This window comes from Pongo abelii, chromosome 21 (assembly GCF_028885655.2).
Source record: "Pongo abelii isolate AG06213 chromosome 21, NHGRI_mPonAbe1-v2.0_pri, whole genome shotgun sequence".
NCBI lineage: Eukaryota > Metazoa > Chordata > Mammalia > Primates > Hominidae > Pongo > Pongo abelii.
The window spans coordinates 42,892,736-42,912,837 of NC_072006.2; the positions used below are offsets into that span (position 1 = coordinate 42,892,736).

Genomic DNA, 20,102 nt, shown 5'->3' on the forward strand with positions numbered 1-20,102 from the left:
TTTAATATGTCTTACGCTGAGCTCACAGGGGCAGCACCTACATGGTCAATGGCCCCACCTGATTTGTCCCATTGAAGGGAGAAGAATCAGGGTCTTTGTTCCATGCATAGGCTCCCACCTGGCTCCTCAGCCTTGATGCCCCTCTCCTCCCTTGTGCCCAGGGACACAGCATCAGGAAATTGGGTTTTGATTTGGGGAAAGGTGAACGTGGCTCCCTCCAGCTATAGGAAAACCTCATCAATGTCCCAGCCCCAGGATACGTGGGGGTGGGAGTGGTTTATGAAGCCAGTGCCGTCCCCTCAGCAGGAAAAGACTTGCAAGGCAGACTTTGCTCTGGAAAAGGAGGGCTCTGAGCTACAGGGGAGGGGGAGGGGGTTATCTGTGATCATTCAGCCCCGAAATGATGCTCATGATGTTGGCTTTCCAGGCCATTAATTCAAGGGCTCCATGCCTCCCCTTCCCCCATGGTGCTGTCTGCTCTGGGAGATAAGCCCAGTTCTATTTAACCCTATTTATTCCCCCAAAGTGACTCCCATCTCTGTTAGCCAGGCATTTAACCCCCTGGGTACTGAAGGCATCAAAGGCAGAGAGATTGAGCTCCTGTGTCAGGAGGGGGTGCGTGCATTTCACCTGGGCCCTGGCTTCAGGGAATCCGATCCAGGTCCTTCCTAATCCAAACTCCTCATCCGTAAGTCCTTGCTTCACAAAGCTTGGTGGAAGTCCTGAGAGAAGGTAGGAACCTGTGTGGCCCTGGCAGGAGAGACCCTCTGACACCCCCAGGTTGGGTAGCGACAGCTCCTGCTCTCTCCCCACATACCCTCCCAGTCCCTAGTTTCTTAGTCACAAGATCTGGGTTCTGGCATCAGCAAAAGAGGAAGGCTGTGGCATCTCTGCCTCTTTTGTGTCCCACTGGCTGGTGGCTGCGTCCAGCAAGCCGTGCTTCCATCTCCATCTCCCTGCTTGGTCCTTTTTATGTCTCCCCTGCCCCTTTCTGCCCTTTGTTCTCTCCTCTTTTCCTCTTCAGTGATCACACAAGAGTAGTCCTGACTGCTGGTCTCAGTGTGACTGTGTGTGTGTGATTTCTTGTGTCTGGGGGCTTGTCAGTGTGTGTGTGTGTTTACCTGTTCTTGCACTGCTGTGTGTCTGAGCCTGTTGCCCAGGTGCCTCTGCCCATGCAGAGGGACCCACCAGTGTCTGTCCTGATTTCTTTGTGTGGCAGGCAGTCTTGGTACAAATCTTGCATGTGTCTGTCTGTATGCTGGCCTGTTCATGACCTGTGTGTTGCTCTGTCAATGTACTAGAATGCTCTGTTCAATCTACTAGAATCTCTATGTTGTCATCATGTTTTTGTACATCTATCCATCAGCTTGTCATGCTCTGTGTGAATGTATGTGTTTGTTGTGCTTCAACTCAGGGGACCAGCCTACTGCAAAATCCTCTCCTAGGGGACCCTTCTAGAGGAGCTATTTGGGAGAATATGGAGGTTGATGGCTTCGCCAGGGCAGAGCCCAGCTCACTACCAGCAAGGGAAGTCATCCTGTTGGTCTCCTGGGCTCTTCCCTCTCCCTGCTCCTGACCTCCATCCCCTTCTCTCCAGGTCAGCTTGGGACTGTGAGGAGCAGGGACAGAGAGCTTCAAAGACAGAAGAGCGTACATTCCAACTCACTCAACCCCCAGATCCAATCGCAGGCTTTTTCTTATGCACTCCCATTTCCACCCCCCGCCCCACAATGAGAACTGGCTGTTGAGTATAGTAACTACAACAATTACAAAATAATTGCTATCACGTATTGGGCATGCAGCACCTGTTAAGCATTTCATATACGAGATCTCATTGAATTTTTTCTCAATAATTCTATGAGGCTCTTATTCTTATTTTCACATTTTAGAGATGAGGAAATGGAAGCTAGGAGAAGTCAAGGAGGTAGTCAATGTCATAGAATTAGTATGTGATGGGGTAGAATTATTCAATAAAGTGTGAGTTGTTTGAGAGCTTGCCACACCTGCCTTCAGCCTGGGAAGCGGCATTTATTACAAACAGCAGGAAAAGAGGGAAATATGGGAGTTCCTTTCCCAACTGCTGGCATCTAATTATAGCCAGGGGGACTAGAATCTGATTTTGAATTTCATCTCTTTGGACAATGAGGTGGCCAAATACCAAACAACAACCAGGGAGAAAGGATGTAAGGACAAGACGAAGTAGTACAGGGCAAGTCATGCTGGAAAGAGCCTTATGATTCCTGGGGGTTCTAGCCTGGCTTTAACCTGGATTCTGTGTGACCTTGGGCAGAACACTTCCTTGCTCAGGCCTGAGTTTGCTTGTCTGTAAAACTAGGATAAATGTGAGGTTCTGTTGGGATGTTTGGGGGAGATTTAAACATTGCAGAAGGGAAAATTGGACTCAGGGCTTTCTAGGGTCCCTCCTAGACCCAAGAATTGGAGTGGGGAGTATAGGAAGAGACTATGCTTGTGTCATCTTGACAATTCCTGGAATAGCCAGAACAGAATCACATGCACAGGAAGGGCTGAGAAAAGGTTCACTGAATGAAGGAGTAAATGACCCCATCTCTCACTGATGAAAAAACATCACAGCCCACTTTAGACTCACTTGTCAGAGAAGGCATCAGTGGCCATCCTAAGGTCTGGGTGTAATGGTGTAGAGGAGGCACTGGGGAATCCTACAAAGACCCAGCCTCTGCCCAGATCATCTCATGTGGGCCAAAGAATTTCACCAGAAACAGAAGGGGAGAGGATGGCAATTAGGATGTGGAGATCTTTGTCTATAGGAATCTGTAGAGAAAATTCTCTCTCTCTCTTTCCTGTATCTGAGAATTGGGGTGGGCCGAGGGTCTCTGTATAGGGCAAATTTCAGATGGGGGATCGCTTCTATTTAGAAGCCTCCTTGGAGGAGAGGATCTCTGTGTTTGGAGGAAGAATCTCTTTCTTGTCTTTGTTCTGGGTCCTGTCATGACTTGGAGTGTCTGTATTTGGAGGATGGTTCTATGGAGGGGTCTTTTTTTGTTTTGTTTTTTGTTTTGCTTTGTTTTGTTTTGTTTTTTGGTCTTAGTAGCTGGAGGCTAAGAAGAGGATTTCTGTCTTGGTTTCCACCAGGCAGGAGCTAGGGGCTTTCCAGAGCTTCTGGGGAAATTAAGGGGGTACCTGGGGAGAGGTTAGGAGCATCTCTGTCCAATGTGGTGGAGGTTCCCTATCTGGAGAGAAGCCTCCTCCGGGAGACTGGGAGGTGCTTGGGCTGGGAGGAGGTGGCAGGAGGCAGGAGGGTGTAGAGAGGGAAGCCTGTCTTGTCCTGGCAGCTCCAACTCTCTGGCCAAAGCCCTCGGGCCGCCCTACTTGTGCGCTGACGTGAGCTAATCTAGATATACTGCAGAGAAGGAGTGGACTGGGGTTCCCAGGGAGAAAGGGCCTCGGGAGAGGGGAGATGGGGAGCTGCTTCCTTTTTTGTTTCCTTCGGTTTTTCCATCCGCCCCCGCCCCCACTTCCAGTCACAGCCGCTACTTCTCCATTCAGGCTGGGACTGCCAGGTGGAGCCCTGCAGTTTACTGCTCATGAGGAGTCTGGCCAGGACCTCAGCTGGGGACTTACGCAGGGACCCATTCAGAGCAGCGGACCCTCACGGAGACTACTACAAACGGACTCACACAGGCACGAACGCAGGCAACCCCATTTGGGAACACATACGCAATCCAACACGCTAGTTCTGGCACACACACTCGAATGCGCACAAAACCACACAGACACAGAACACACGGGGTTACCAAACCTCATTCTCAGAGGCCACACTGATCCAGCCTCAAGCAGAGTCTGATACACCATCGGTCTTTGTCTCTGGGTCTCTCCCTTACTCGCGCTCACACACCCGTACCCCAATCAACACAAACAGCCCAGGCTCTCACCGCCTGGAGGCGGCCGTCGGAGCAGGGCCCCAGCGCACCGCGAGCCTCGGCTTCCTCGGCCTTGCAGCGCCGCGAGCCCTTCTTTCCTCCGCGCCTGGCCCGGTCTGCGCCCCTCTCGGCGTGGGCATTCGCAGACCCGCTAGGAGGCTGCCGAGAGGTGTCCTCATAGAGTCCTGCCTTCTTCCAGATCCCCCAAACGAAAATAAAGAGAAAAGCCAACCTTTCGCCTCCATTCTGCACGCATTTGGAGAGCGGCTGGTGGCGAGCGATCCGCACAATCGCTTCCCTCGCGGCGTCCCTGGACGGGCAGAGAGAACTCGGGTGACTGAGCCTGAGGCTGAGCTTCCTTGGGAGCGATCCATGCCAGCCACTTCTACCTTCAAGGGGGACTCGCGGCCGGGTTTACGAGCGAAGAATGGGTGCCAGGGAAACAGACTGAGTTCTAGACGACCCGCTCCTCGAGAGACTGACAACTCAGTCCTGCGGGCTTTCGGGGCGCCCAGACCAGTCCTTAGCCAGAGGATCTGGGGCTGCACAGCTCCCGGACTCTGGAGGGGGTGGTCCGGGGGCGGGAGACTGAGAGCATCAACCCACGCCGGCCCCCTCCCACCCTGCGGCGGCGAGGTGGGAAGAGCCAGGATGCGAGCTTAGCACCTCCCCTAGAAATGCAGCACTTCGCCCCCCCACCTCCCCTGCCCTCGGCGCTCCCTCTTTCACGCGCTCCCTCCCGCCTCCTTCCCAAAGGCGCCCTTCTTCTGCCCCCAGCTCACGTCTGAATCCCTCGGCGCCCCCTTTCTCTTCTAGCCCCTTCCTCCCGTCCCCTGCCTCCGGGTATTTCCTCTATCCAGCCCCCCACCCCCGCACCGCCTGATTCCGAGGGGCGGGAGCGTATTGGGCCGAGCACGGGTGGGGGCGCCGCGCCAGCTTCGCGTAGCTGCTCTGACGCCGCTGCCGCCGCCGCCGCCGCCGCCGCCGCCACCGCCGCCCTCCGCAGCCCAGCCCGCGCCCCGCGGCAGCTCCGCAGTGCACTAGCCACCACCGCCGCCGCCGCCGCTCCGCCAGACCTGCTGCCAGCTTGCCCGGTCCAGCCCTGAGAGAGCCTCGAACGCCAGCTGCGAGGGTCATGAGCCAGAGAGCCCCGGGGCGCCGCGCGGAGAGCAAGCGGAGATAGCGACTTTGCGCCCCCCAGCCCTCGCCGTCTTGCATCGCGTTCCCCGCATCCTCGGGTCCTTCTGTCCTTTCCGCTGTCCCCACCGCCGCCATGGCCACCTTGCTCCGCAGCAAGCTATCCAACGTGGCCACGTCCGTGTCCAACAAGTCCCAGGCCAAGATGAGCGGCATGTTCGCCAGGATGGGTTTTCAGGCGGCCACGGATGAGGAGGCGGTGGGCTTCGCGCATTGCGACGACCTCGACTTTGAGCACCGCCAGGGCCTGCAGATGGACATCCTGAAAGCCGAGGGAGAGCCCTGCGGGGACGAGGGCGCTGAAGCGCCCGTCGAGGGAGACATCCATTATCAGCGAGGCAGCGGAGCTCCTCTGCCGCCCTCGGGCTCCAAGGACCAGGTGGGAGGTGGTGGCGAGTTCGGGGGCCACGACAAGCCCAAAATCACGGCGTGGGAGGCAGGCTGGAACGTGACCAACGCCATCCAGGTGAGCGCGGGATTCCCAGTTCTACCTGCCCTCCCCCCTCCCAGCTCAGCGTGCCGGGCTCTGCCCCGGACAGTCACCCGGTGATCTCGGCCTCGAGACCCCCTCCTGTACCCAGGAATCTCCCTTTCTCCATCCCTCCCAGCCCTGCGCGGGGACCTACGCCCCCAGGCGGTGTCTCCCGCCCTAACCCACGCTCCCTCCCACGGCACCAGCTGCAAGACCGCTAAGCTGAGGTTCGGTCTGAGACACCTGTCCGGAGACACTGCAAAAGTGAAGGAAATGGGGGGAGGGAGCGGGAAGGGATGAGAAAGAAAGAAAATCAGGATTGGAGGGCACGGTTTGGTCTTGAACTCTGGAACGGATTCACAGCTGCATTTTTGGGAGGAAAGAAGGGGAAATCGCTGAGGTCGGAGTCTCTTCCCCCCGCACACAAGCATAGACACGCACACCTACATAGGCAGGCACACCACATGCCCACAGCCCCCTTTCCCACGAACAAACGCGCAGGCACAGGCGCACGCGACATGCATCTATATATAGACTACAGCACTATCCCCAAATGCACCTGCGTACACCCCTACATCTCCACACACAAAAGCATATACCTGCACATGCCAAACACACGAATACTCGTTTGAACATATGCGCACACACATGCACAGACGCATGCAGACAGGAACCAGCCTGCTCCCTCAGGTGCGGCCCTGTTGGAGACATACAGGTATACACACACGAACGCACACACATGCTCGCACACAAGCACATTTAGTCCGCAATAATCCGGCATTACCTGTGCACAGACTCGCCCCTCTCGCCCGAAATCCCGGCTGCACCGCAAAGAGGCGGCCAGCTCCTCCCCGTGTGACCCTGGCGAAGCCCTCTCCAGAGGCTAAGAATGGCCCCTGCTCTCTAGGCCCTCTCCCCTTATTCCCAACCCCCCCACTCCCCACCAGGCGGCGCAGGACTCCTCCATAGGGAGCAGGTTTGGAGTCTTGGCAACGACCTCCGAGCTAGCAGGGGCTGGCAGGCCGCGGCTTTCTGGGCCAAAGGAGACTTCAGCTCTAGGCACCCCCGGACCCTTACAGCCTGGCCCCGCGGCGTCCCTGGAGCGCACTATCACTGGGGCTACGGAAGGCAGGTTTTCTGGGAGCAGAGGCCTCCCAGGGGTTGCTGCATGTATCGGGGTCAGCAGGACTCCACCGGACCCTGCACACCAGATGGCCCGACCCAAGGCGCTTTCCGCTCCGGGGCCCGGCGAGACGGCCTTGCTGGATCACGGACCCGGGGCTGCTCCCGCCTTCGCTGTCCCCCGCGACTTCCCGGGGCGTCTTTCAAGGCTCCGTTTGATAGGCCCCAAGGGAGGCCAGGGCAGGAGGCAGGAGGCTCGTAGTCCTCCAGGACCCTGGATTTCGTTAGCTCTTAGTCCCCATGTGGATTCTAAACCCTACAGCCCTGTCTGCCCGACCCTGAAGCTTCTGGTTCTAGACTCTTGCTCAGTTCGGCTTTCTGGCCTCCCTGGCGCCTTCCTGCCAAGCTCCTCCTCCTGCTTTTGCCTCCGCAGCCTCCACTTAGTCCCCTTCCTTAGGTCTCGCCCTCGCCTCACTCTAACTCCAGCCTTGTCCTAAGACTCTCAATTTCCAGCCCTGCTTCCTCCTCCCCGCGCCCTGCTCCCCAAGCGTCTTCACATTGTCTCTGTTCTTGCCTCCCAGGGGCTTTGCCCCACCTTCAGCCCCTCTCCCTCTCTACCCTACCTCCTTTTCGCCTCACAACTGCCGCCTTTAACGTTTCCTCCTCTGGTTTGAGCCTGAGACGCCCGAGTTTCCCTCTTTAGCTCCCGTGCCCCACTCCAGCCCCACCACAAATCCCGTGCCCACTCTTTCCAGTGGCCCAGGCCCAGCTCGCTACCTTTCTTAGCGCCCCTTTCCGACCACCCTCCCTCCTGTCCCTTCTCATCTCCTCCCCCAACTCCTCATTCTGGTCCTGTCCCCAGAAACCATCCCGAAGTATCTCCCTTCCCTCTTGTGGCTTCTTCCTATTCTCAGCCCTCTCCCACCCTAGCCCTCTCGCCATCTCCAGCCATTAGCGCACCTTTCCTTCTCAGATCCGTCCATACATCCCTCCCTCTCCATCTCTGGCTCGACACCCAGGCTCACTATTAGCTCCCCTACATCCACCCCGCAGCCTGCTCTTAACCTCTCCTCCCCGGCGGCTCAGACCCAATTCTCAGTGTCCTTAGCGCCCCCTTCGGGCCACAGCGTTAAGCCACGCCCCCTGGGCCCCTCATCTGTTGCCAAGTTCGCTGAGCGTCCGCGTCTGGTTGCCTCTCCGCCCCACAGGGCATGTTCGTGCTGGGCCTACCCTACGCCATCCTGCACGGCGGCTACCTGGGGTTGTTTCTCATCATCTTCGCCGCCGTTGTGTGCTGCTACACCGGCAAGATCCTCATCGCTTGCCTGTACGAGGAGAATGAAGACGGCGAGGTGGTGCGCGTGCGGGACTCGTACGTGGCCATAGCCAACGCCTGCTGCGCTCCGCGCTTCCCAACGCTGGGCGGCCGAGTGGTGAACGTAGCGCAGATCATCGAGCTGGTGATGACGTGCATCCTGTACGTGGTGGTGAGTGGCAACCTCATGTACAACAGCTTCCCGGGGCTGCCCGTGTCGCAGAAGTCCTGGTCCATTATCGCCACGGCCGTGCTGCTGCCTTGCGCCTTCCTTAAGAACCTCAAGGCCGTGTCCAAGTTCAGTCTGCTGTGCACTCTGGCCCACTTCGTCATCAATATCCTGGTCATAGCCTACTGTCTATCGCGGGCGCGCGACTGGGCCTGGGAGAAGGTCAAGTTCTACATCGACGTCAAGAAGTTCCCCATCTCCATTGGCATCATCGTGTTCAGCTACACGTCGCAGATCTTCCTGCCTTCGCTAGAGGGCAATATGCAGCAGCCCAGCGAGTTCCACTGCATGATGAACTGGACGCACATCGCAGCCTGCGTGCTCAAGGGCCTCTTCGCGCTCGTCGCCTACCTCACCTGGGCCGACGAGACCAAGGAAGTCATCACGGATAACCTGCCGGGCTCCATCCGCGCCGTGGTCAACATCTTTCTGGTGGCCAAGGCGCTGTTGTCCTATCCTCTGCCATTCTTTGCCGCTGTCGAGGTGCTAGAGAAGTCGCTCTTCCAGGAAGGTAGCCGCGCCTTTTTCCCGGCCTGCTACAGCGGCGACGGGCGCCTGAAGTCCTGGGGGCTGACGCTGCGCTGCGCGCTCGTAGTCTTCACGCTGCTCATGGCCATTTATGTGCCGCACTTCGCGCTGCTCATGGGCCTCACCGGCAGCCTCACGGGCGCCGGCCTCTGTTTCTTGCTGCCCAGCCTCTTTCACTTGCGCCTGCTCTGGCGCAAGCTGCTGTGGCACCAAGTCTTCTTCGACGTCGCCATCTTCGTCATCGGCGGCATCTGCAGCGTGTCCGGCTTCGTGCACTCCCTCGAGGGCCTCATCGAGGCCTACCGAACCAACGCGGAGGACTAGGGCGCAAGGGCGAGCCCCCGCCGTGCTTCTGCCCTCTCTCCCTTCTCCCCTCACCCCGCCCCCAACAGCCCAGTGCGCCCTGCCGCCGCGCTTGGGAAGCCAAGCTTTAAACATCTCTGGTTCCTAGTTTCTGATTATTCGGGGATGGGGGGGATGGGAGGGGATAGGGATTCACGATCCATCGCGTCTGCGTTTCTGTTGTCCTTTCTTTTCCACAACACCCTGGTTTTGGGGGGAGGCGGGGTGCATTTGCGGGCAGGGTTCTCTGTCCTTCCAAGTGGGGCCCCGACACTTTGGTTCCAGTCATCGAGGGGGTTGGGAAGGGAGGGAGAGGGGGCGCAGCTCGCAGGCGTGGCAACTTGACCTTGGGGGGACATTTCACATCCATCCAGTGCTCGGAATCTACAGCGTCCAGCCATTTCCAGCAAGAGCGCTTCCCATTCCGGAGACGTTTCAACCCTGCAGCGGGAAAGGCTGACTGGGAAATCCATTTTGGGTGGGCGATTTCCTTCAACGAAGCCGGGAGGCGAGAAGCCGCGGCGGGGCCAGCTTGCCTGCCGGTTTTCAGGAATCTAAACTCTCATCTTGTGCAATTTATCAGGTGTGGAACTGTTCTACTGTGCGTGTGGTGTGCTCGTGGTGAATAAGATGAAATGTATATCAGAAAAAATCTTCTCTAATTTAGAGTGCGGTACATAATTATATCCGCAAATAAAGAAGAGACAAAGGCTTGCGCGGCCCGGTGTCGGGTTTGTGTGTTCGTACCAGCCGGGATCCCCTGGCGCTGGGAGGCGTGGGAACTGGCTCCTGCCGGCTTAAACCGGAGATGGTGAGCAGCTGTGGTGAAAGGGTCCGGGGAGGGCTCCAGGGAGTACAAAGATTAGTTGGCGGCGAGGAGGCTCCTCAGGTGTGAGGAAGAAGCTGAAGACGGAGAGTGCTGTAGCGGCCCCCTCAGCTGCCAGGTCGAGGTTTGTTCGAATCTCTCCCCCGGGGGCGGGTCCATCTGAGAATTTGGTGGAAGCTCTCAACTTCCAACCTCAAAACAGAGAGGGACAGGGGGAGCTTTCTATGTACCAGAACTTTATAAATTTGTTCAACAAATATTTATAAACAGCCAATCAGGGCTGGGGCAGTGTTGGAAACCTGGAGAAAGAAACTCAGCCTTGCCCTCCTGGAGCTTACAGTCTAGTGAGGTGGAGACAGGCAATAAACAAGGACAGGCAGGAATCCACAACGTGACTTCAGATTGTGAAGAGGGCTATAAAGGAAGTCAGAAGTGGGCTGTGCCTTTCACCAGGTCCCCAGAGCCACGAGCCAATCTGGCCTGGCAGGAGGCATCTCCCACCCAGGAGAACCCTGCCCTGCAATCCAAGGTGGGGTTTGCACAGCCACAGCAAAGAGATCTGAATCTAGATTCAACAGCCTCAAGCTGTAGGGTCCCAGTCTCCCCCTATCCTGCGCAGCCTGTCTGGTAAAGTGTTTGCCTGAATTACCAGAAAGATCTAGTCTTTTTTTGTGCTGATCCCACTCCAGGCGCAGCACCTGCACTGCCTCCAGGAGGGCCAGTCCAGGGACTGTTGGGAAAGGTCAGAGTCAGACTTTCTGGGTGGGAGCTGGGAGTGCAAGTCGGCTGGGTGGGTTCCGGAGTCCGCTCTCACCACGGAGGCAGAGGCTTCGTCAGGAATGACTTCTCCAGGTGCGAATGGTGCACAGGAAAGAAGCCAGGGAGAATGCCCAAGTAGGGTGTGTGTTGCTTCCCGCCCGCTTGTCAGGGGCGTGTGAGAGGCTAGGTGAAGATATGCGTGTGGGGTGGGGCAGGCTGCATCGTGTGTTGTGAGAACCTTGGTAAGTGTGTGTGCGTGTGTGCAGAGCATCCGAGTGGGTGTGCTCCCTAAAGCGCCTGCGACAGAGGTGACCTCGCATCAGCCTGGTTCTGCGGCCACAGAACTGGAGTGGGAAGGGAGGAGGGATAGGACCCGGTGTCCTCAGCCTTCACTGTGGCTCTAATGCTTTAAACGGGCCATCTGAGAGGTCCGCTACCTTCGGCCTAATTGCCCGGTGTCACTATTGTCGCGCGTTCAGGATCCGGGACTGGCTGAAGGGTCCTCAGTTTCTCGTCTTCCCATGACCGCTGACGTCTCCCCGGCCTGGGGCCGAGGGGTGGGGTGGGGAGCTGATTGTTCATCCCCCGCCCCAACTCCCAAGGCTTCTCAGCGGGTCCACGGACCCTGGGGTGCTCTCCGAGTCAGTGTGTCGCCTTCAGAAAAATCCCGGACTTCTATGGCGGAAGGGAAGGTGGGAGCGTCACGCTGCACCATCTCTGTCCTTCCCGTCTTTAAAAGGTCGAAGGAGACACTAGGCATGCTCCGGATAGCGGCTCCAACTCTGCGGGCTCGCCTGGATCCACTCCACTGATCCTGGCTCCAGGTTTTGTGCTCAGCTTGCAGCGTCTCTTGTCCAAGGGGACGAATCCTGAGGGTGGCCGGGGCAAGAGAACTAGCACCCTGGACGCCCAGGGGAAACCCGAAACCCTGGTCGGTAGGACACCGATCCCCGGACTCGCATCCAGGCTACTGAGAGAAATGAGGAGGAGTGGATGGCACCCGTCTCTGCACTTCTCATCTCCCCCACCCATCTACCCCCACCTCCACCATCACTAAAGCGTAAAGGTAGACGTTGAAAGGAAGAAGTCCCAGCTTTCCTCGCAGTGGGCTCGCTGTGCAAGTCCAAGAGAGCAGATAGTTCTGGCAAGGCTCATTCTGGGATCGGATTGAGAAGGAGAGGAGGAATCCGCGTCAGCCCCACAGGGCTCCCATCAGTTCTTACGGGGCACCCTAGCTGGACGTGCTGCAGACCCTGTAAGCTGTCCCCACCTGGGTCCGCAGCATAAGTGTGTAGGTGTACCTGGCCCCTTGCCTTGGGGCCAGGACCTGGAACCACCAAGACCCACGTGCGCGGGAGGAACCCAGGATCGCGATCGCACGGTCCCAAGACCGCCCTGCCTCGCCCCCCAGCGGTGAGAGCGCAAACTGCCGGCCCGCAAGGACGGTTCTCCACCCTAGTCCTAAATGCTTCTTGTCTCCCCCTACCCCACCTCCTGCTTAGTTGATAAGTATTGCTTCTTTCTAGTGCTTTATTTCAGGTCCTCAACATTACAAAAGTTTTTAGTCATTTTTCCCCAAACATGGATAGATGCTTATTATTGAACATGTTTTGTTATATGACACGGTCTTATCCCAGGGACTGAGTGTTCCTCACTTAAAGACCTGGTAGGGAGGGAGCCAAACAGGCTGCATGGGGGCCATCCAGGAAGTGGAGAGGATCCAGGCCTTGCTATTCTGGAGGGGACTTCTGGGACAAGAGCCAGAGAGAGGCTTTGGTCAAGGAGGGGGCAGGCCCCTAGGTGGGCTCCATCCTCGACATGAGTGAGGGTGTGGTGGGGAACTCAGTCCTGGACAGCCAAGGATTCATTCGTTGCACTTGTTTGGCCTCAGAGAGCCAGCCTTGGGTGTCCTCATAGCTCTTTAGTTTTTTCCTTTTCAAGATTATGAAGAATTTCTAATGTATAGAAAAGGTGAAAGAATTCCACACTGAACATACATACACCCACACCCACTGCCGCCTAGAGTGGATGATTAACAGTTTACAACACTGTATCTACCCCATACCTAGCCATCTATCCATCCAACAGTCTACCTTTAAAAAAAAAAAAAATTCAAAAGTTGCAGACATCAGTATATTTCCCTCCCAAATAATTATTATCATTTTTGAGACAGGGTCTCGGTCTGTCACCCAGGCTGGAGTGCAGTGGTGAGAACACAGCTCACTGCAGCCTTGACCTCCTGGGCTCAAGTGATCCTCCCACCTCAGCCCCTCGAGCAACTGGCACCACAGGCAAGGCATGTGCTACCATTTTCAGCTAATTTTTAAATTTTTTGTAGAGACAGAGTCTCATCATGTTCCCCAGGCTGGTCTCAAACTCTGGGCTCAAGCAATCCCCCTGCCTTAGCCTCCCAAAGTGCTGGGATTATAGGCATGAACCCCTGTGGCCAGCCACCCCTCCCAAATTTTTAAGCGTTCAGGACAAGTAACAGTGACATTCAGATAGCACAGCATCAGTACAGCACTAATCTGAGCCACATTGGAAACCAAGGCAAAAAAAGCAATATCCATCCTTTCTTTACCTCAGATATTGTTATTTTGTTCATATTATTTTGAACATTATGGTTCACTTTTGCATTAATTTTGATTTTTAAAAAATATTGCATTAAACTATTATTTATATTGCTTTCTGGATTTTTCACACTCTGTTAAATTTTGCTACCAAAGGAAATGCCTCACTTGCCTCATGCTAATCCTGGTCCTGGATGTGAGGCCAGGCCTGGGAGATGAGCTCTGCCCCCTGGAGAATTGGACTGAGTTTTTTCAAGAGTCTGACTATAGCTGGTTCCACAGTGATGCTTTGGGCACCATCTCTGCCAGTCGTGGAGTCCAAGAAGGCACAGTGAGGGCAGGGCCTCTGGCCAGGGACACCCAGCAGCATGGTCCAGCAGAGTCACATAACGGGTGGGGTGGAGGGAGCTTTACGATTCCAGAAGCTTCCAGCAACCCTCTTGGGGGTGGGATGGAAACAGGGTGAAAAGACTGAGGATGCTATAGAGGGGTTGGTGGTGTCTAGAAGGGAAGGAGGTGCAGCTAGAAGGGAGAGCACAATTAAAGGAATTGTTAGTGTGATTCAGTTCCTGTTTCAAGGTCTGGTAGTCAAACAAGATTTACTTATCAAATATTTGTTAAGCACCCACTCTAGGCCACACACTAGGCTAAGGTCTAACGTGTGGGAATGCAACAGGAAACAAGACAGACATGGCCTCTCTGGTAGTTGTCAGTGCCCACCCTATGTTCCCTAGATGCACCTAAGTTTACCTGAAGCTGTGGAACATGAACCACTGCCAGTGCCTCCATCTCTCCTCATCTCCCTGAGGGCTTTCTAGGCTTCGTTGGGAGCATGACTTGGAATTGTTGGGCAGCTAACAGCCCCTAGTGTTCAATCAATTGGCAATAAATGCCTGTCTCCTGTCCTGTGATGGGACCATTTTAGATCTATTCCACAAGGTATCTTGGAGGGTCCCCAACAGGATTGAACCTCAGATGTCCACAAGTTTATCAAAGCAATCTTTACTTGGCCTTTTCCCCCTCCTTTTCTTCTTTTCCCTGCTTTCAAGGTTCACCTCCCACATAAATTGACTGCAACTGAATCTTTCTCTTAGGGTCTAGTTTTAGGGAAAGCTAAACGAAGCTCCTATATTCACAGTGCTTCTAATGTAATATAGTGGTCCCCAAATATCTTTCCATAGGCAGGTGCCAGGTTGGGTGAATCAGAATCAAATGGGGAGCTTTCTAGAGATTCCTGCTCCCCACAAAACCCCTAGATTCAGATTCAGAAAGACCTTTCTCCTCTTCCTGTTCCTCCTCCTCAACCTCCTCCTCCTCTTCTTCCTCCTTCTTTCAAGTTCCCAATGTGCCACTGGCTTGGGACCACTAATATTGAGAAGGTTTGGTCAATTGGAGGGTGGTGGATGGATGGATGAATAGATAGATGGATTAGTAAATGTTTTGAGGTCAAGGGTTGGATGGTTGAGCCAATGAATAGATGAATCAGTGAGTGAAGGAAAAAAATGGATTATAGATGAATGGTGGACCAATAAATGGTCCATGGATGAAAGGAAGAAAAGAAGGAAACATAAACAGGTCCATAGCAACAAACTTTAAATATAGGAAACTCCACAAGGGCAGAGATATTCTGTTTGGCACCCTACTGCATCTCCACTATCTAACACAGACCTGATATACAGAATGTTCTTAATAAATTATGTTCAAATAAATAATGTATTTTCAAAAAACTGTCAACACATTAATAGTACTAAAGTCACAGAAAGTATGAGGTCAACCAGGAGAGTGGATGAACATTTAAAAAGCACTGGACCAGTGACCTTGGATAACAGCAGTATTTAAAGGTCAGGCAGGCCAGATGTGGAGGCTCACGCCTGTAATCCCAGCACTTTGGGCAGCCAAGGAGAGTGGATCACCTGAAGTCATGAGTTTGAGACCAGCCTGGCCAACATGGTGTAACCCTGTCTCTACTAAAACTACAAAAATTAGCCGAGCATGGTGGCATGCACCTGTAGTCCCAGCTTCTTGGGAGGCTGAGGCAGGAGAATCGCTTGAACCCAGGAGGCAGAGGTTGCAGTGAGCCAAGATCACACCACTGCATTCCCAGCCTGGGGGACAAGAGCGAGACTATGACTCAAAAAATAAAATAAAATAAAATAAAAGTCAAGCAAATGAAGAGGAGGAGGAAAAGAATGAGGAGTCAAGATTGATAAAACATAGTCTGACAGGGAGGAGAAGAATATAAAGAGAATGATATCCTGGAATTGAGGAAGGACAGGTTGCAAGATGGAGAAAATGATAAGAATTTATTTTCTTTCTCTGGACACATATCATCTTGATTTGGGGCAGGCATGGAGATGTGATGATATAGTTCGAATGTTTGTTCCCTCTAAACCTCATGTTGAAATGTGATTCCCAATGTTGGAGGTGGGGCCTGGTGAGAGGTGATTGGATCTTGGGGAGGGATCCCTCATGAATGATTTAGCACCATCCCTTTGGCGATAAGTGAGTTCTCACTTTGAGTTCATGTGAGATCTGACTGTTTTGTTTAAAAGAGCATGGCACCCCCCTCCCCCGCATCCCTCGCTCTTGCCCTCACCATGTGATGTATTTACTCCCGCTTCGCCTTCTGCCATGATTGAAAGGTTCCTGAGGCCCCATCAGAAGTGGATGCTGGCACTGTGCTTCCTGTACAGCCTGAAAAACTGTAAGCCAATTAAATCTCTTTTCTTTATAAATTACCCAGCCTCAGGTATTCTTTTATAGTAACAGAAATGGACTAATACATGTGGGTACTCTTTGTTTCTAAATTTTGGAGTAGAAGAAACACACCTAGAAGCTTCTCAAAGAAGAGTGAGATCAGACTTGGAAACAATTGTCATGGAGCCCTTACTCTGAAGAGGTGTTCAAAGCGGGAGAGTTGAAGAATACAAGTAAGTAAGGCAGACCAAGAGAAGCTGAAGAGAGAGGAAGCTGACGAACAAAGATGAGGACTGAAAGGAGGCTGCCTTGGGTTAGATTCCCCCAGCAACAGACTTATTTGACTGAAGTAGTTCACATGGGAGCTGATACCAGGAAGTACCAGTAGCACAGTGGAGAAGTGAGATGGGGAAGGAAAGGAAGAATGTCAATTCAGGAAACTTTATGGGTAGGGAAGCACCTCTCAATAATGGGAGCTTAATCCATCTGAGACATCTGGGAGGTGAGAGTTTGCCACCAACAGCCTCTCATTGAAATAACTATCAAAGGATAGACTTCAGGAAGAAAGAAACTTAACCCACAAGGAAGGACTATGTAGGAAGCAAATCTGTGCCTGAGCAAGTACTGCCCATAGAAAACAATATTAACAATAATCAATTCTTGGGATCTAAGGTGGAACTAAAATTTTGGTAAATAACCTCTAAGATGGGAGGGAATGATTGAAGTCTTATCTTCTATGGCTTTCTAATTCAAATATAGGGAGAAATACCAATTAACTTTAGGCTTAATGATGAGCAAGATTGTTACTCATACACCACCACCATCGCAACGACAAGAACGACAACAAATGGATGGAGAATGTGTAACTTCCAACCTAGTAGAAGGAAAAGAGCAAATAAAGAAAACTTGCATGGGGCTGGGTGCGGTGGCTCATGCCTATAATCCAAGCACTTTGGGAGGCCGAGGTGGGCGGATCATGAGGTCAGGAGTTTGAGACCAGCTTGGCCAACATGGTGAAATCCTGTCTCTACTAAAAATACAAAAATTAGCCGGGTGTGGGGCATGGTGGCTCACGCCTGTAATCCTAGCACTTTGGGAGGCCGAGGCGGGCGGATCACGTGGTCATGAGATCGAGACCATCCTGGCTAACACGGTGAAACCCCATCTCTACTAAAAATACAAAAAATTAGCTGGGCGTGGTGGCAGGTGCCTGTAGTCCCAGCTGCTCATGAGGCTGAGGCAGGAGAATGACGTGAACGTGGGAGGTGGAGCTTGCATCGCGCCACTGCACTCTAGCCTGGGTGACAGAGTGAGACTCCGTCTCAGAAAAAAAAAAAAAGCCAGGTGTGGTGGCGCTTGCCGGTTGTTCCAGCTACTTGGGAGGCTGAGGCAGAAGAATCACTTGAACCTGGGATGCAGAGGCTGCAGTGAGCCGAGATCGTGCCACTGCACTCCAGTCTGGGTGACAGAGCAAGACTCCGTCTCAAAAAAGAAAGAAAGAAAGAGAGAAAGAGAGAGAAAGAAAGAGAGAGAGAGAGAGAAAGAGAGAAAAAGAAAGAAAGATAAAGAAAGAAAGAAAACGTGATCTATGTAGAAGTCAGGGAAAAAGAGGGAAATGAAAGAAAAGGAGCAAAATAAAGGCCCTTCTAGTCAATACAGGGTAGTAAAAATAAATGATTCAGTAATAAAGATAAGTGGACTAAACTAGCCAGTCAGAAGACCATGATTCTCAGATTGAAATTTGAAAGTCCATCTATACACTACTTGCAAGGTATATATCTAAAACAAAAGATGGAGAAAGATTAAAATTAAAAGATGGAAACATTTGCCAGGCTAATACTAATCAAAAGAAAGCTGCTGGCCGGGCACAGTGGCTCACGCCTGTAATCCCAGTACTTTGGGAGGCCGAGGTGGGCGGATCACCTAAGCTCGGGAGTTCGAGACCAGCCTGACCAACATAGAGAAAACCCATCTCTACTGAAAATACAAAATTAGCAGGGCGTGGTGGTGCATGCCTGTAATCCCAGCTACTCAGGAGGCTGAGGCAAAAGAATCACTTGAACCTGGGAGGTGGAGGTTGCAGTGAGCCGAGATCGCGCCATTGCACTCCAGCCTGGGCAACAAGAGTGAAACTCCTTCTCAAAACAAACAAACAAAAAATGACAAAATATGCCAGGATGGTTATTCTAAACTTGGTGTTTTTAATAACACAGGTTCCAAATATAGAATGTAGCGAAATGGACTAATTTACAAACATAGTAGGAGAGTTTACTTATTTTTTATTAAAAACAATTTTTTTGAGATAGTGTCTCACTCTGTTGCCCAGGGTGGAATGCAGTGGTGTGATCATAGCTCATTGCAGCCTCAAATTCCTGGACTCAAGTGATCCTCCTGCCTCAGTCTCCTGAGTGGCTAGGACTGCAGGTGTGCACTGCCATGCCTCATTCATTTTTTTATTTTTATTTTTGTGGAAATGGGATCTCACTATGTTGCCCAGGCTGGTCTTAAACTCCTGACCTCAGGCTATCCTTGCACCTCAACCTCCCAAAGCGTGGGATTACAGGCGTGAGCCACCATGCCCAACCAAGGAGAGTTTAACATACTTTCTCTGATATTCAAATTAACTTGCCTTTTTTTCCTTTTGTTTGCTTTTGTTTAATATGTCTTTGCCCATACTTCAATTTTTTATTTTTTATTATTATTATTTTTTTTATTTTTGAGACGTAGTCTTGCCCTGTCACCCAGGCTGGAGTGCAGTGGCACAATCTCAGCTCACTGCAGCCCCCACCTCCCAGGTCCAAGCTATTCTCCTGCCTCAGCCTCCCAAGTAGCTGGGATTACAGGCATGTGCCAAAACACCCAGCTAATTTTTGTACTTTAATAGAGATGGGGTTTCACCATGCTGGCCAGGCTGATCTTGAACTCCTGACCTCAGGTGATCCTCCTATCTTGGATTCCCAAACTGCTGGGATTACAGCCACTGCACCTGGCCATACTTCAATATTTTAAGTTTTATTTTTTGCATTACATATACACATTTAAAGAATCAATGAATTCTACAAGTTAACAAAAATAGCACTCTGTAGCCCCTTCCTCCACTCTCTCCTTCCCCAGAGGCAGCTACTTTCAATTCTTACACTTGATCCCTTTTTTTTTTTTTTTGAGACTGAGTTTCACTCTTGTTGCCCAGGCTGGAGTCCAGTGGCGAGATCTCGACTCATGGCAACCTCCACCTCCTGGGTTCAAGCGATTCTCCTGCCTCAGCCTCCCGAGTAGCTGGGATTACAGGCATGTGCCACCACGCCTGGCTAATTTTGTATTTTTAGTAGAGATGGGATTCTCCATGTTGGTCAGGCTGGTCTCGAACTCCTGGCCTCAGGTGATCCACCTGCCTTGGCCTCCCAAAGTGCTGCGATTACAGACGTGAGCCACCGCACCCGGCACTTGATCCTTTTAATATCTATCTCCACATCTCCAAATAACATGCTTATATTGGGCCAGGTGTGGTGGCTCATGCCTGTGATCTCAGCACTTTGGGAGGCTGAGGCAAACAGATCACTTGAGGTCAGGAGTTCAAGACCAGCCTGGCCAACATGGTGAAACCCTGTCTTTACCAATAGTACAAAAAATTAGCTTGGCGTGGTGGCAGGCACCTGTAGTCCCAGCTACTCAAGAGGCTGAAGCATAAGAATTGCTTCACCTGAGAGGTGGAGGTTGCAGTGAGCTGAGATCTCACCACTGTACTCCAACCTTGGCGAGAGAGCAAGACTCTGTCCTCCCCCACCCCCTGCCCCCACAAAAAAATGCTTTTATTGCAATTTCTTTATTTTTCATTTTGGACCTTAATTATTGACTCCCACTCAGGAAGGTGAGGTTTTAGTTCTTTTCCTAATTCTTCTCCAGTCTACATCCCTGCCCCTTCAGTTTCCCAGTATAGTTACATGATCATTTTACTTAGCTTAGTACTCAAGATTTACATTGTATGATATGTGTACTAATTAGAGCTGGGGCATGTAATAAACTATGATTACACTTCCTTTCCTGTACAACTTTTTGCTGTATAAGAAGTTGCCTTTTTGTTTGTTTCAAATTCCTTTTTTTTTTTTTTTTGGAGACAGAATCTCACTTTGTCTCCCAGGGTTGGAT

General features: G+C 52.5%; 1 protein-coding gene across 1 annotated transcript; it reads left to right on the forward strand.

Annotated features, from left to right (window-relative positions):
- Positions 1 to 4,916: 4,916 nt before the first annotated feature.
- Positions 4,917 to 12,807, forward strand: SLC32A1 (solute carrier family 32 member 1). The gene is made up of 2 exons (XM_024238974.3): positions 4,917 to 5,562; positions 7,899 to 12,807. Exons 1-2 carry the CDS (start codon positions 5,173 to 5,175, stop codon positions 9,084 to 9,086), a joined length of 1,578 nt encoding a protein of 525 aa, XP_024094742.1. The 5' UTR covers positions 4,917 to 5,172; the 3' UTR covers positions 9,087 to 12,807.
- The last annotated feature ends 7,295 nt before the right edge of the window (positions 12,808 to 20,102 follow it).

Bases quoted from the DNA above. Each gene is read 5' to 3' on its own strand.
- SLC32A1 (XM_024238974.3), top strand. From the start codon at position 5,173: ATGGCCACCTTGCTCCGCAGCAAGCTATCCAACGTGGCCACGTCCGTG. The intron at 5,563-7,898 runs GTGAGCGCGGGA...TCCGCCCCACAG, and splicing joins ACGTGACCAACGCCATCCAG to GGCATGTTCGTGCTGGGCCT.